This window comes from Coturnix japonica, chromosome 9, assembly GCF_001577835.2.
Source record: "Coturnix japonica isolate 7356 chromosome 9, Coturnix japonica 2.1, whole genome shotgun sequence".
NCBI classification, from domain to species: domain Eukaryota; kingdom Metazoa; phylum Chordata; class Aves; order Galliformes; family Phasianidae; genus Coturnix; species Coturnix japonica.
This window is the reverse complement of record NC_029524.1, coordinates 870605-887680: the sequence shown is the minus strand read 5'-3', so window position 1 is coordinate 887680 and position 17076 is coordinate 870605. Positions and strand designations below refer to the sequence as shown.

The 17076-nt window shown below is 42.5% G+C and overlaps 1 protein-coding gene across 1 annotated transcript in view; it reads right to left on the bottom strand.

Moving 5' to 3' along the window:
• The window catches only part of ARHGEF4 (Rho guanine nucleotide exchange factor 4), a 167085-nt gene that overhangs the window by 80319 nt on the left and 69690 nt on the right, over positions 1–17076 (bottom strand). Inside the window, exons 3-5 of the mRNA XM_032446671.1 lie at positions 11750–16165; positions 8485–8820; positions 3739–3868 (exon numbers count right to left, since the gene is read on the bottom strand). Coding sequence (XP_032302562.1) covers positions 3739–3868; positions 8485–8820; positions 11750–16165 — 4882 coding nt within the window. The remainder of the gene's footprint in view (positions 1–3738; positions 3869–8484; positions 8821–11749; positions 16166–17076) is intronic.

Sequence of the window (17076 nt, the reverse complement as noted above, 5' to 3'; positions counted from 1 at the left end):
CAAAGCAGCAGCTGTCTCCAGTTACAGCTTAGGGCTAGCACTGTGCAGCACAGCCAAGCTTGGGGAGCCAGCCCCAGCCCTGGGCAGCTGAGCTGGGATACCTGCTGGATGCTTCAGTCTCTGGTGGATTCTGCTGTAGTTTCCATACCTCTGAACAGCAGAGTCACTCAGGGTTTGCTGGGATCTTCTTTTCTACTCTTCACCCCCTCAGAATATTTTCATGGACATACTGAGTCTTTGACCCGATGTACACAATCATACACAACCAGCTATGATAAACGTTCAGGAGTTCGGCCATGGCTTGGCCCAGCTTTTAATGCTGGGTGAAGATCTGAGCAAACACATGCTGTCAGAGACCGCACAGAGCTGGGATTAAACAAGGTTTGATATCCCCACTATGATTCACAGGTAGGGTGGAAAATACAATAGATAATGAGACTACTTCTTAGCCATTAAATTCAATGGTATTTCCATGGGTTAATCGGAATGCAACCGACATTTCTTGCTCTAGCTGCAGTGATGCACTACTGAGGATTTGCACATTGCTTTTTTCTATGTCCCTTCAAGAACTAAACTGACGAGAATGGGAATAAATAGCTCTGCTATTCTGCTGAACTACAGGACTGCTAAATATTTATAGGACATAACAAAGTCTTGTTACTAAAGCTAATATTTTCCCTCTTGAATAGATTCTCCAGTGGCTGTCAAACATCTTCACATTAACTGTTGCCAAGTGTGAGCTTAACAGCCCATCTATAGCTGGGAAAATAAGATGAAAGTTGGCCACGTGATGTTGAATAAACAAACAGTCTGCTTCTGATAAAAACTTTCCATTATAACAACGAGGACAGAAGATAACTCAGAATTATTAAGTGGTCACTGTTCCACATTCTCCACTAAAGACTCAGATACTTAGATTTTGGCTTGCATACTCTCATTGCTCATGCAAGACTTCCAAGGCCCTCATACATTCACCATTAGTACAGATCAGTCAGAATGACCTTATGCGTTTTTGGCTGGCATAACCAACATCAGCACAGCCATAAATACCAGGGCATCTCTTGTAGACAGCACAGCAGGAAAGCTAAAGACCTGTGGCTATTTAAATTTGAAAAGACATGGGGAAAATTGCTGGGAAGATCCAGCCTGCATCTAAGTGATCATTTTATGTAATACAGGTTTAGGTTCTGGTTCAGCATAGCAATATGAGACTAACCAGATCTTGCAACACACTAGTTATGAGTTTCTCTCTTTATGGGGAGATGACAGACCTCAAAAATTTAAGGTCATATGTATGACCCTACCTAAAAATTCCACCGTTTCTCTGCAAAACAGCATAGATGAAACACCTGTGAGAAGATAATGAAGTCTGGTAAGAAACCAGAGAATTCTCTAGCTATAAAGTACAGGGAGAAGTGAGAGAATGGACTTCTAGGAAACACACATCCAACCCTCAGACAGTTGCCCACACCCAGCATTGAGTCACCCTTTGGTGACTCAATTGGGCCCAGGCTCAGCTACGTCCTCACAGATGCATCCACCATCCATCAAACAGCTTCCCAGCAATGCAACCCAACTGTAGGCAGTATCTTCAGTTGCAAATAAGAAGGCACTGGGCTCAGCAGAGAGATGGGAAATGCAAACGAACAGGCATCATGCTCAGCAGAGAGACATGGAAGAAAAGCTTACATAAAAGGGCCAGAAGAAAATGTTGGTCCGTTGCTTTAAAACCCAAAGACTTGCTATCAGATCATTGCTCTTTTCTGTAAGTTTTGGGCCCACTCTGTCAGCCATTTTCTCTTCCCAAGATTTTAGCAGCTGCCCAGAAGCAAGAAAAGCATTTCTGTGTCTGCACTGGGAAGTGGTTTGTGTCCCAGACCAATATTTCACCATAGCTCAGCTTATTCAAACAGTGCAGTAAGCCAGGCAATAACGGACAGATATCAACCACAAGGTGCAAACTGAAGACAAAGGTATAACAGCACAACTACAGGGCTTGAAAGACTTGATATACATCAGTAGAACCTGCTGAACCATATGATAAAGCCAAGTAGGTCCTTCCAAATTACTTAAACATTCCTGACTGAGCAGAGTCAACTTTTTTGCTAACCTTGCTAACTTCTGGGGTTAGAGGCTTCTAACCTTTATACTTCTTTAAAGGAGTATCAAGACTCAGCCATATTCACCAAGTAGAGGTTAGCACCCACCTCAGCTGCTCTTCATTTCACAGATGTTAGAGCCATCTACTGGCTTGTTAAAGTTTTCTCAAACGGCTGCTCTGGACAGGAGAGGTGACAGAAGGCAGCACACATAACTTGATCAAAGCTCCACAGTATGGCTGAATCCAAGTCTTGGAACATGATAGGTCACAATTGAAGTCACAATGTGAAACTTGTACTTACCTCAAGAGCACTGTATGAACTGTAGGTGATTCAGATTTCTTGTCTCATTTCTAGATGGCATATAAACAACTAGAATAGTACCAATGAACCTATCTACATTTACATCTTCCCTTCTTCCTCCTCGGATATGTATGAATTTGGGTGCTTCAGCTTTAGTTCCCAACTGGGACCTGAAGGAGTTATCATTAAATTTCTGTCAGCTGTGACTCACAATTTACTTCTATGGCAGTGGCACTTAGGGACTCTAGCTAAAGTCAGAGATGCATTGACATCTTGACAGTGGCAGGTTTCCACCTGGGATTTCCAAGAGCTGAAGCTGAATTCAGCCAGGGAGCTGGTCCTAAGTGTTGGGGCAATGCCAGATGCATGTGACAGCTAATGATGAAGTCCCCAGTGCTGAGAGAGCAGAGACTGGGCTCCCGACACCACAATAACAAGCAGTCTATTTACTTATTTCCAGGTAGAACTTTGTGATTCTGTGCACAAGTCTTACAAAACACTGGAAAGCAAAATATTTTGGCTAGGCAGAATATTCTGATCATTCAGTTCTGATGTAATTAACACAGAGTTATGGCCCCTTAATTTAAGTCTAGTAGTGTTTAATCAGTGGTACAAAGAGACTGTCTGAGGCAGAAATGGCAGGCTGGCATTCAACTGCACTTGGCTTCTCCTGTCTGGGTTCTTACCTACCAAACAACTCTTCTGCAGTGTTTCTCTTATCCCAGAGTTCTATGACAAAGATTTCTGCAGTGTTTGGGTCAGCACCGCCAGATGGAGAATTAAAAAACCTAGCAGAAATTCTTCTTACTGTTTAATTATCTGTGACTTACATTTTAATACTTTAAAAACTGCCTGTGACTGAAAATAAAGGAGGCAGCAAATCTCACATACAGTTCTTGTGAAAACACAGTATGCTTGTTAAGCTGATTTGTTTAAAGTACAGGAAATTCTACCTCTAGAGGCTCGTTCAGTTACTTTAATTCCTAATTAGCAACTTGAGAAGAGCCTCACCGTACCTACCGTAAGCACTCTCCAGCAAATATCCAGCAGGGAGTCTGGAGAAACCTAATTCAAGAGAGTGATATAGATGATATCATCCCAAGATGGAGTTCTTAGAGACAACAGGAGTGTTTCTGCATCAAGCACACTATCCCTGCCATTAGTGACCTTTTCTTCACTATAAAGTTAACCACTGCCTTTAAGCAGACTTCTACTCAGACATGGATGGAACATTCAGCAAAAATAACTTGGAGCATTTATCATCCAGTTGCCATACTCACTAAACCAGAGTTTAATCCTCTAACAATTCATACTGAAGTAAGACTACCGTACACACCAGGGAAGGTGACGCGTCGTTTCCAGCCCACGCAGTCCAGGCCTGTCGGAGTACTCTGGGAAAATGGATGCAGTTTCAGTGGTAGGATGTCAAGAGCAATGGTAGATGTGATGGATGAACTTCTTCCAGCCTTCAATAAGAGAGGGAAAACAAAACCAAATATATTATATGTATATACCATGCTGAACAAAACAGCATGGGTCACAGAGCACCTCTTTTCCCCTCTCATGACTGATTGTGTAAGTAGTCCATTAGTAGACACATGGGTGGCTAGAGAAGACAGAAAACAGTCAGAAGGCAAAGAAAGCTGCAAGGTAATAACAACAGGAGAAGAGGACAACCAGGTTTTACAGTTAGCACAGTACCATGTGCCTGTACTCATGGAAAGTTGTACTCTTTCCTTTGAAGTACATCTTGTGGAAGGATGAAGCACACCACAAGAAGTCATCCTCTCATCTATAGAACTAAGTCTTGTTTCCTATAACTTCATGTGGCATAATTTCTGTCCTGGCATTTAAAGAGTAAATCAAGCTTTCCCCTTCAAGGATCTCTTCTAACAGTACCTAACCACACAGGACGCATGTAGCAATACATCCTTCCTTCCACTTATAAATAGGATCCCCTCTGACTGGTTGGTTAGATTTTTTAAGACTTTGAGAACTTAAACACTGGAAACTCTACTGACATATTTTATTGAGTTTATAACTTCATAACTCCTGCTGCTTTGAGAGAGAAATGACATGGGTAGACAGCACACAGACAACTCAATATATCTACTGCTTAAGTAGGTCAGGCTTAATACAAACTAAAATGAGGTTTTATTATTATTATTTTTAATGTAAAGAAATCATAGAATCACACAGGGTTGGAAAGGACCTACAAGATCATCAAATCCATCCGTCCTCCATTTACCATACCTACAGAAAACCACTAACCCATATCTCCTAGCTCCCTATCCAGATGCCTCTTGAACACTGCCAGGGATGGTGACTCCACCACCTCCCTGGGCAGCCATTCCAGTGCCTAACCACTCCCTGAGAGAAAAAGTTCCTTCTTACGTCCAGTCTAAACCTCTTCTGACACAACTTGTGGCCATTTCCTTGTGTCCTGTTCATCATCAAACCATCATACAAACCACCACCATTAAGCCACCCAGACTAACCTGCTTTCTCATCATATATCCAGAAATGAACAAGACCCTACAACATCACAGAACATCTGACAATCAAACACTTCTGACACCCATAGAAGTGTTTGAGATGCAAGGGACCTTTGAAGGTCTTCAATCCAACCCACCTGTAATGGACATCAGCAGGTAGATCAGGGTGCTCAGAGCCTGGTCATGATGAATGACTGTAATGAAAGTCATTGAAACTTGCAGTCCTTAACATATGATGCAGATCTGCTTGTATGAATGTATTCTTTCCTCTATTTTCTCCATCCCACATCCCTGACGGCTGGTACACACAGAAAATATCAGTGACTACAGGTGACTGGAAGACCACCAGGAAGGCAGCAGGTCAGTAAGCACCATCCCCATGGGCATAGCCATCTTGCAGCTCTGCATGACTACAACCCTTTCCTTCTGCTGCAGTGACCCACCTGCCCTCTGCTCAGTTTGTTTTATTCTTCCTGCAGTTACTTTACTGAAACAAATAGAATACCATCAGAGGGGAAGCAAGAATCCTGCCCGAATTAACTTCTCTAAAAGGGGATTCATTACCCACCTGAAGTGTTCCTGAGGTGCCTACAGTGCTCACAGCCATGGTACTACACAGCAAAACTTTGCTTCCTTATTTCAGATGGGGTAGCAAATTGGGTCTCTAAGAGCCCTATTCAGGACAGTAAGTTAAAGATCTCTTTTTCACTGCTTCTCATTTGTCTTTTGAAATAAAAGATAGAGCTTCTGCTGCACTGTACCACACTGGCCTCAGTCCCCAATGTGCCTTTAGGAATCTCTAATTTGGCAGTGCAGAAATTGTGCTTTAACAGATGCACATAGCAACCTCATCTCTGCTTCTGTTGCTGTGTGCCAGAGAAGCATTAGGCTTAAAGAATCAGGTTCCACCATTTTATGATGACAGGAAGGAAGAGGATGGGAGCAGACAGGCAGGCAGATACCACTCAAGCAATTCTCACAAGAATTAACTTCAAAACAGAGTGCGTCACCATTACACACTCCAGTGTTTTGGGGCACTGTCTGTGTTCCAGCCAGAGAATTTATATAGCATTGAAAAAATAAGTATCTCTTATTCCACCTTAGAGAACACTACCTTCAAAAGCTTGCCACAAGCTAAATGCTAACGTCTTGAGGTAAAAGACCAGAAGCTGTTCAGCTTATTAGTGGTAGTATTTTGTTATAAGGACAGCTGGGTCAAGCTTTGAGTTTGGCTCTAGGGATTTCCACAGTCTGTTCCCACCTGAGGCAGATTAGCAACCTCCTGGGCCTCAGCAGAACAAAGCCCGGTACACAGAATTGCTTCTGACTGGCGTTTCATATCTAAAAGCTACTCTCTTGTTCCCCTTCCTCTGAATCCCAATCACCAGCCTTCAGAATAGCTTTGTACAGCTACTGTATTCATTTGCCTGCACTGATCACAATAGCTTTGTACAGCCACTGTACTCATTTGTCCATCTGATCTCAATGATATGCTATCAGACATCACCATTCAGGTTAACAATTCGCCTTTTGTTCCTCCCTGGCCTGATCTGTTCTGTTGTTTCCCCAATACTGCAGCATTACATCACCTTGTACACTAACCTGAGCTGGACTTGACACAGTATGACTTATCATAGCTGAAGCCACACATCCCCAGGCAGCCATGTGGCAGGAAACATCAGACTTGCATTTTCAGATCTCCAAAGCTCCTTGTGTTCGCCTTATTTCAATTGCAAAAGCACAGCTGACAATGAAAAACCTTATATACAAAGCTTCTTTTGTGGTAGTTTATTTCATTCTCCTTATTAGAAGGATTTTTTGGCATCCTCCTAAAGCTGCACCCAAACACTGCAGCTTGTGACAGCACTCCCACTACATCTGAGGGCATGAATAAGCCACCACTATCACATGAATAGAGCATTGCACTAAACAGAATGCAACGGGAAAAATAAACTACACGAGGACTATTATGAATAAGAAGTACTCACTAAGGAATGCATTCATATGGGCAGACTGGAAAGAGCCCTCGAATCTCCACACTTGTTTTGATGAAATTTGGCCTGCTCACAAAGGTAAAAAGGATTGATAACACTCAACAGAAACAGTAAAAAACAAAACCAAACCAATCTAACTATGTACTGATAGGCATCTTCTCCTCTGAAGCTTGCTCTGTTTTTACTCACCTCTGCTACCCAAAGAAGAATAAACCAGAAAAGCCACTCAGCCCCCCAGGCACGTGTTGTTAAGTGAGGGGAGCTCAATGGGAGCAGGGCAGTGCTGCCCATTAGCTCATCACCACTGAGCGCTAAACTTGCACCAGGAAAGGAGGGTGAAAATGCTTAAGGAAGAGGCTGTTTTCTGGCAGTGTCAAAATGTGTGGTCAATCAGCAAAGCAGGCAGCTTGCAAACTGTGTAATCTGATGGCTCCAGGGATGCTATCGAGGTAACTGCTTGCTTCTCTCAGAGTCTCTAATGGTCTCTGTGCTGGTGAGCATGCCCTGCAGCATGGGCTGTATGTCCATCACTATCCCTGTTTGTCAAGCAATTGTAAGGAATATTTTTAGCTTATTTTACTGGCTTCTGTTCACCAGTGAACCTAACTAACAATGCATTTTCCCATCAGTGCAGAGCAATCCCTTGGAAGTCTTTGCAAAGCAGGGAAATAACATAATTTCTATTTTTAAGAAATCATAATACATGCTTTTGCCTCAGCAGCATTATTCTTTATCTTCAGCACATAGGCAGGAAAGCATCCTCACTGAACAGAACAGACAACGCATTCCAGAATGTACCCAGCACTCACCCAAGGCTCAACTGATAAGATTTTCTTTTGAAGAACCCTATAATCACAGAATAGCACAGATTCAGGCTCTTGTCTTGAGGAGAAGACTACTAGCCAATGTTTGGCACTCTTAGAAGCTTTCTCAATATCATCAGCAGAAGCTGCATGAGGTGTCCTTCTGATTTCTTCTTTTTTTTCCCCCAAGAAATTCTAAATTTGGCTCTTGGGTACAGAATCCTGGCTCTCCCTGAAGGGAACAGACCTTAGCTCTGGATCCAAGAGTAACAGATGTCATCAGTGTGAGTCATAACAACCACAAAGTTTGTCATGAGGAATCATAATGCTGACCTAAAAGTGTTCCCCAGTGGACTCATTGCTACAACTCCAATAGCAATATTCTCTTAGGTTCTTCATAGTGAGAACTTGCCTCAGTAAGATGAGTGGAGTTGGCCTCCAAGGGAAATCTGATTTAAAGTCTCTTTTTAACGTTATACAGCAATACCACAGGACACTGAAAGAGGTTTCAGGTTTTATTTTTGATTTAAGGCAACTGTGATGTTTTCCCTGCTCTCCCTATCTCGTAGCCTACAGAGCAATGCTACAAAACCCACCTCCTCCAGAGATGGGAGAGTTTAGTGCTTAAATAATCAGTTTCCATCCACATCTGCCAGACCCAAAGAGAAGCAGCGAGAGCTGGTACCAGATGAAGCAGAAGGACATGAACATGATTAAGAGCAGAAAACAGCCAGAGCAGAGAGAGGAAGATAGTGCCAGGGGAGGAGGAGGACAGTGTGTGGGTTCTTACTTTTAACTGGTCCTCTGGGAAGTGTTGCAATTGAGTCCCTCTCTCTGGCTGCGTCTCCTTCTCTAGCTTCCTTTTTTGGTTCCTCTGCATCCAAATATCATCGAAGCTGAAGCACTTATAGAGGGACTTAGGTCTCTTCCTCCTCCTCCTCCTCCTCTCCGGAATCTCCTTGGCTTTTTCATCTGGAGCAAGGAAGGAAAGCCTCCAGGCTTTGTTCTCAAGGGTGGAGAAAGGGCGTGGGGATGTTGGAACCTGGGGGGACCTCCTTTTGCGATGGGGAACCCCTTTCTCATTTGGCCTCTTTTCAGGTGGTGTTGGACATTGCTGTTTGGAGTCCTGTTTTACAAACAGCAGGTGAAAACACAGTTCGTTCACTGGAAATTCTGTTTGCTTCAAATCAGATTGAACAGAAGATGGCAACACTCAGTTGTGTAGCCCCAAAAGCATTCAGAGGAAAATGCTTCCCCAAAAGCATGGCTGAAACCACCCTCAGCATTCTCCATAGGCTCAGGGGTACCCACCCTGAAACAGCAGCTCTGCTGCTCTCTGAGACAGCTAATACACACACCCTCTGCACAGCACAACACCCTTTTCACCCTCATTCTAGATGTCATGTTACAATGACATTACTGGGATTTAGGTCACTCTGTATATTATTTACAAAGATAGTGTCTCTGAAAATATCACAACATCCAGTCCTGTTCATCCGTGCTTTTCCCACTTCAGTTATACAAACTGAAAATGCTACCTTGATACCTGCAGGTCTGATATATTAATCCCAGTGCTTTCTGATGGTGCTCTTTTACCATCCGTTATATTTGCTTGATGTTGGCCTGAGATAAAGGAATTGCACAGTTTCACCCTTCACTCCAATTTGCTTTTATAGTGTGCTTGTACAAAACTACAGCTTTTATACTGGAACTGTGGGAGATAACAGTATTAAGGAATGAATGGCGTCTCCCTTTCTGCCAAGAAAATATTGTATTCTGACAATAACTCCAGTTTCTCACAGTATACTTGAAGAATCCAAACAATAAGGCTCCTAAACCACTGCAGGCACTTCCCTTTTCAATTAGCCAACAATCCCAGATCAATTTTTCATTGCCACTGGCAAGAGATGCCACAGTCTAGGAAGGCTTCTAATCTACTAGATGCTATGCAGAAATGAAAGTGCAACCAGCTGGCTTTTTGTGCCTAAAAAAAGCAAGAAGACCATGCATAGACTCCAAGCATCAAACATAATAGAACAGTTTGCTCTTGCCTCCTGGGTAACACAATCACATTAGGTGAACACATCATGTTGCAAACATGCAATTAATGCCCTGCCACATGGGGAAATGGTAATTCTGTAGAGTTCTTTTGTCCCAAAGTTTTCAGCACAAAATCTTTGTCCTGGTTACACCCTGGAGAATGCTCGCAACCATTAGTATGTAATGACAGAGGGGCCGTCCTGTGCTCCATCAGGCTGAGAAGGGTTACTTACCAGTGTGTTGAGCCTCAGGAGTGAGCTGAGCCATTGCAGTCTGATACACTACTATAACACAGATAAAGCTTCAAGGAATTTTACACCTGCTCCTTTGTCTAGTAATAATGCCTTTACTGATGTGGAACAGAAAGGACTTCCTCTACTGCTGCCATTACGCTTAATTTTATGACTTTTTCACTTATCCACATATGTAAGAAAGACCATCGGGATGCAGTTTTATTTCTTTTCACAGCGTCATGAAAATGGAAACAAGCAAAAGCCCTATTTACTCCAACAGATGAGATGATGTGTCCTGAAAGCTCAGACACTTGCTTTAATTCAAGGCTCCAACTACAAATGTCCAGTCTGAGATGTCGTTGTGCAGCCTCCAGAAGTCTCAGTAAAATTAAACTGGTTTTATACAACTTAGGCACAATTTACATTTTTCACAGTTTTAATTAGTTCATCTAGCAGTCAATTTAACTGATTATTTATTTGTTCCTAATGGTTACATCCAAGAAGCATAGAATGGTTTGGGTTGGAAGGGACCTTTAAGATCATGCAGTTGGGCTTGTATTTGAAATCTGAATACAAGCCTCATCTCTCTACTCTTTTCTAGATGTTCTTTTTAATTATGACTTACAATTATTCATCTTCTGATAGGCCACACCTGTTGGCAGTTTTTTAAGAGCACTTTCTATAGGCCGAGTACCTTGCATTTTCCTAAGCTGCTGTAACACAGCTGGGGTCATGTTCAGAAGGTGGTAGTAAGTTTCTAAGTTAAGTTGGTGCCCACGAAAACAAAAGATTTACAAGCAAATTCTCTTCCCCTTTTGCCTACTGCAATTCCAGAACTACAGCCTTCACTGCCCTGACTGCCACCCATGTACTACTTTGGATTCCAGGTGGCATTAGTCCCTCCACACCCCCAACCCCCCCCCCCCCCCCCCAAAAAAAAAAAAAAAAAAAAAAAAAAAAAAAAAAAACCAAAGAAAAAGAAACAAAAAACAAGCAAACAAAACCAGACAATCACCACAAACAATCAGAAATGGAGGGAACTGAGTTTACTCAAGGTGAAAAAAAAGGCACTAAGGGCAACATGAGAGAAGTCTCAAAGAAATTTGTAGTTACATGGATGATGAACCTCAACTTTTTTATAATGCCAGACATAGCCAGAAGTAACCAGGAACTGCAGTTTGAAAAGTCCTGGTTGGGCCTTTCTTCAGGAACTCGTTTATCAGAGAGATGGTAAAAACTCAAGCATGAGAGGTTTTCAAGACTTGGTTAAACAAGTCATGGCTTTGCCTGCCCCATGTTGCCATTAGTCCTATCAGAAGAAGAACATGGAATTAGATGACCTCCAATGATCTGTTCCAGTCAATCTATTCTCTTTATCCTTCTTTTTTCTCCTTCTTTTAAGGTAATATACCAAACAGGAGTAAGCATAGGCTGCGATCATTTTGAAGGGACTCTTAAACTTCTAATACAACCTGGGATGTGATAAACAAATGGTAGCATCAACTGCAAAAGCTGTACAAGGGCACATGTGAGCTGAGCACAGCCAGCCCTCGGCTGTAGAATTGATCTCTGTGGTAAGTCCTCCCTTAAATAAAACATCAGTCCCTATAGTCATGGACAGGCTAAGTAGGGCCACCTACCTTAGACAAAGAGGAGTATTTATGCACCAATCTAACCAATGTGTTCACTTAGCCACTAAAGAGTTTCACTGGAATTCATAAATTACATTGAAACAAAAGACTGCAAACCAAACCACCACCTTATCATTCCCAGACAACTCACCTCATCTCTGAGCACGTCACTAATGGAAGAAGCTGTGTTTAAGCTGATCTGGGATTGACTGCTTATCCCACTGTCATCCCTCTGGTATTCATTGTCCAGTGAGTGTACAGAATGCAAGAGACTACCTCTGGGTTTCAGTGTCTTTGGTCTCTCAGGAGCCTCCAAACTGCAGTCAACCGTAGAGCTGTTCCCAAGAGAGATCATTGACGTGGCACATATTCTTCCAGGATAACGGAAGCTCTTGCGTTGGGAAGTAGATCTTGGACTCTGTGGTTTGGGACTCATGGGCCTGCAAGGCATATCTTTACCTTCAGAATTTGAGAGCTGGGGACATGATGGACTTGGCTGATTGAACAGCAACTGCACATCAGAGGGGCTAAATGGAGATTTCATCCAGCATTCCTCTAGAGAAGCATTAAAACTATTGCCCAGAGCTTCTTGCATTTCATCACAGTCTGAACTCTGTGAGTACCTGATGCCCAAGTCATGGGATTGTATTCGTTTTCTCCATGTACCTACAGGTGAAGAGACATCAACAGGCTCCACAGAGGTGTCAAAATAGTTGGTGTCTAATGAGGAATCATTCACTGTTTCTGTTTTCAAAAATGCATGTCCATCAGGACCATCTACTGATGCTGTTCTCATTAGATGGCCTCTAGTTGTGCTGCTGCTCTCCTGTGTTGGTGACAAATTTGCCAAGATAGGTCTTTTTAGTCCATCTGTCTCCTTGCTCTTTAGAAAAGCTTTCCAGGTGCTCTGGCGAAGTTTGGCTTTCTCCTTTTCATTTTTCAGTGATATTTTGGAGCTTTGCTCTGTGTTATCCTTCTCTGGAGATTTTGATTCAAATAAACTTGAGAGGGATTTGTGTGCCAAGGCCAACCTTGTTCTGAACTTCTTGCCTTCAGGGTTTTTGTTTCTTTTGTATTCATTTTCAGGAAAGGATTTTCTAATCCCGGTGTATTCCACAGGTTCACCGTCTTGGCTTTCAGATGAACCTGTAATGACTCTATCTGTATATTTGACAGCAGGCAGTGTGGGAGAAGTTGAATTTGTGTCTGTATCTTCCATCAGTATTCGACCAGAGCCAGAAGCCTTCCTCAGGCTCATTCTACTGAATAATCCTGCAGGCCTCTCATAGAATAAATCATCATCATCTGAGCACTCAGAGGCATAACTTTCCTTCCTGTGGAAAGCAGAACCAGATGAACAACTTTTGAAAGACTGTAAACTTTCAGTGTCTTCATCTTCATTCCCACCATCCAGTTCCTCTGTCTTAGCCCTACTGCCAAAGAAGCTGCTGCTTCCCTGATTTTCAGCTGCAATAGGCTTAGTTTTCCTGAAAGACGTCATTTTTGAGAAAACAAAAAACCTGGAAGCTCTCCCACTATTCCCATTCTTTGTTGGCTTTTGCACAGCTTTATAGAGGCTGCTGTTACTTCCCAAGACGTGGAATGAATTCTCATCCATTTCCTCACTGTTAGCGCTGCAGGTGCTTATGTTATCCAGGCCCATACAACAAGCACTGTGGGCCTCCCTTTTCACAGAGTAGTTGAAGACATCACACACATCTAGATTCCATGCACTGTCTTTTCTAGAGCTAGCTGTGTTTTCTGCAGGAGAGGCCTCCATTCCTTCCCTAGGAGGAGGTTCTTCACAAATACCTCTTGGTTCATTTGAACCACTGCAGCCTTCATCTCCTACCACTTGTTCAGAGGTGCTGCTTGACCCCTGAAGGTCCTCATAAGCACCATCTCCCTCACTCAGATTGCTTACATTGCATGTTTCCAGCACTACCACTCTAGTTACATATTCATCTTCCTCTCCAACTTGGTGTGCTTGGAATTCCTCTTCCTTAGTCACCTGGTCATCTTTTATTTCAGCCCTTTGCTTTCCGAACTGTTCTGTCTCTAATTCCACATCAGTCTCTGCTCTGCGTGGCTCTGTCTCAAAGATCACAACACCACTTCTGCTGTCAGATTTTAGCAGCACGTCCTCGCATTTATCCATGGGATTTTCTGCAATAAGCATGTCATTGCTCAATGGGTCAGTAACACTGCTGAATTCCACCTTTCCACTCACCATTGTGGAATTATTAGAGGTGAATGCAAAGGAGGAAACTGCTTTCTTGCTCTGCTCTTGTGAAATATCCTTTTTCTCTTCAGCTTGTGAAATATCCTTTTTCTCTTCAGCTATATCCCCACCATGGAGTGGTTCTCCATTACCAGTAGAGTTGGCCAAAACCGATTCCTCACAGCTACAGTATTCACTCAGAACTCTCTCTGACTCAAGATGAGCTTTGCTGACAATATGAGGATCCACCAAATCCTTTCTCACTACATTTCTAAATGTTCCAGCGACCATTTCAGTACAAGGGTCATTGTTCAGTGTCTTGGACTGTAATCCTTTCTGTTCGACAGATATTATAATCAGGGTGGGCTTTAACTCTGACAGATTCATTGAGTTCCTTCCCTGGCTTTCGCTGTCTAATTTGGGAGTCATCTCTAGAGCAAAGACACCGTCTCCATCTTTTCCTAGATGAATAGAATATTCATTTGCTACTGGTTCAGAGGGACTCCTTAAGGCACCAATCTGGCAACTTGCATTTTGCTGCGTTACATCTGTGTGCTCTATCTCAGTGTTATTGACACCCGGTTGCAGTGTGGTTTCCAGGACTTTCCAACCAAGGTCAAGGTTAGAAGGATCATCTGCCTTTCTTTCCCCTATCATGACCTCAATATGTGACAGTTCTGATTCCAGAACATTTTCCTTTGAAGATTTCTGCTCTGTTCTACCAGTGTCAACACCATTTACAGCCCAGTTACAATCTCCATTTTCCACCACGGCAGGAAAGCCTACATGACAAGCTGCTATGTTCTCAGTGTCATCAGTGCCAAGTTCAATGTTAATTTCACAAGGGGATCTGTCTGCTTCCAGATCTCTTTCAGCTTCATACTGATTATTTTTTGTAAATTCTTGAGCATTTATAACCACTGGTTCGCAGCCCAGAGTAGATGAAGTCTCCTTTTGTTCCTGATTACATTCACATTCATTGTTCTGGGTAGACAAGGATCTACCAGCACATGTATCTGCTTCTTCTGGACTAAGGCCACTACCCTCTTGTTCAGAGTACAGATAAAGATCAGGGCACTGGAAGGTGCCAGATGGTTGAGAAAGCTGGTCCTCATTTGAATTTATGTTAGTTTCAAGAAGGAATCTTTCAATGCCAAATTTGCCCTCTACTCCAACAGCCCTTTCAGAGCTGACAGGTACCCTTCCTAAGTTTTTCCAAGTGCATTCAAAATCGAGCCCTTGAAGATGTACTCTGGAACAAGACCATCTAAATTTGTCTTTTGGATGGATATAGTTCACCAAATATTCTGCCTTGCTATGAGTACTGATATTTTCAGGTACGCTGTGCCATGTTTTACTTCCTATAATCTCTGGACTTGTGTCTTCACAAGTTGAAGGTTTTGATTTGAAGTGGTGCTGGTAAAAAAATGAATGTGATGACAACATGGCCCCTGTACTGTCATGTCTTATACTTTCACCTGTAGTTTCCTCATTATCAGCTGAGCTCCTCCTGTTGCAATTAACGCTAGACATGGACTCTAGTTCACAATTATAGTTGGATATTGCAGTGGAACTTTTATGGAAAGGTCCATTTGTTTCAAAATGGAGATTAGGCAAACTACAGCTTGAAGCTACATCTGACTGGAAGGAAAGTTGCTGAACCCCAGGTAAAACCAAATGACTTTCTGAGTTAGTTCTGAAAAAAGCAATGCTTAATACTGCAGGACAATCCTTCTGACTTGCAACAGCATCTTCGGTAGATACTGAATTGGTATAGGATTGTGTTTTACTGATGTCAAACTCTGTTTTATTTTGCAACCGTACTATTAACTTTCCATCTGTCTGTGATGCAACGCTCTCTTCACTCTCTTGGTTCTCTGTGTTGGAGGTACTGCTAGTTAATGCTAGATCTTCAACACTCGCTTCACGTTCTGACTTTGTAGTGTGTATGCAAAAGTCATTCTTGCTTGGTGCTACTTTTATTTTGGAAGACACATCTAACTGCACCTGCTGGCTGAATTCTGCTTGCCTTGAGCACTTAAGTTCACAGAGGGCTGTAGGAACACTACAGGACAGATTTGTTCGTTCCTTAAAAAGGCAGTTTGAATCCAAGCAAGTTTCTCCTGTTACATCACTGGCGACAGATTCTGTCTCCGATGCGCTCTCATAAAGCTCAGTTTTTACATCTGACAAAGATCCACTCTGATGTGACAGGGTCTCAAAATAGTCTTCATCGGTGTCTTGGCTGGATCCACGTATCTCCAGCTCTATTGTGCTTGGAGTAGAAGAACTCAGATCATCTTCAAACTCTCCCTCACTGACATAGTTGTCAGCTGGCTCTGGGCTCTGTGAATAGACAGCAAAGAATTATTAATCAGTGATTTATAGAAAGGAGACTTAGAAAAAAAACAAACAGTGAAAAAGACTTCGGGACCATCAATAAGCAAAACATCAAGTATAACTTCCAAAGGTATCAGTGTATGCTAAATCTGCTGTGTTCTTTTCTTAATGTTTCTTAATTCAAATGAGTCAAATGGAAACCATCCCTTGCAAGCAGATCTAAAAGTCCATCTTCAAATCTGAGGAAGCAGTTTCTGCCATAAGCCAGAGTAGCTGTCACTGTCCAAATCACACAGATGTACATACATTTACACATCCAGGTGCAAAGCTGTTCTAACTGGGTACCACTCATTTCAAAGCCTGAACCAAAGGTGAAAGAAATCTTTGATTTCATTTAGGAGAAGGCTTAAGCATTACATGCTTCAGTTATCAGAGTATATCCAAATCACCTACTGAGAGCAAAAAGACGAAAACCACACCGTCAACATTAGGAAACGTCTCTGTCCCATGCTGACAGAGTGCTGACCTTCTGTTCTTTAACCATCAGATAGCTTAGACAATGAAATCACAAGATTTCCTCAGGTAAAAATAGTATTTGCTTCATCCTAGAGAACTGAGTCCTCACATTTACACGAAGTCAAATCACAAATCGTATCAGAAGATATAATACAGAGTTTACGATTTTAGGCTCCAAAATGGAGAGGGTAAATTGGAAAAGGGAAAGCAGTAGGAAAATAGGGTTACCTCCAAATGGAGTTGTGATAAGCTGAAGAAACAGAATAGGCTTGAAACAAATAAAAAGTCAGAGAGAGAAGGGAGGTCTCTGACAGCACTGAGAGCCTTTCATGAGAGTGCTTTTACCCTTTTTGTCTTATGCAGTTTTGAACACTTGAGGCATCTCCGTCAAGACTCAGTGA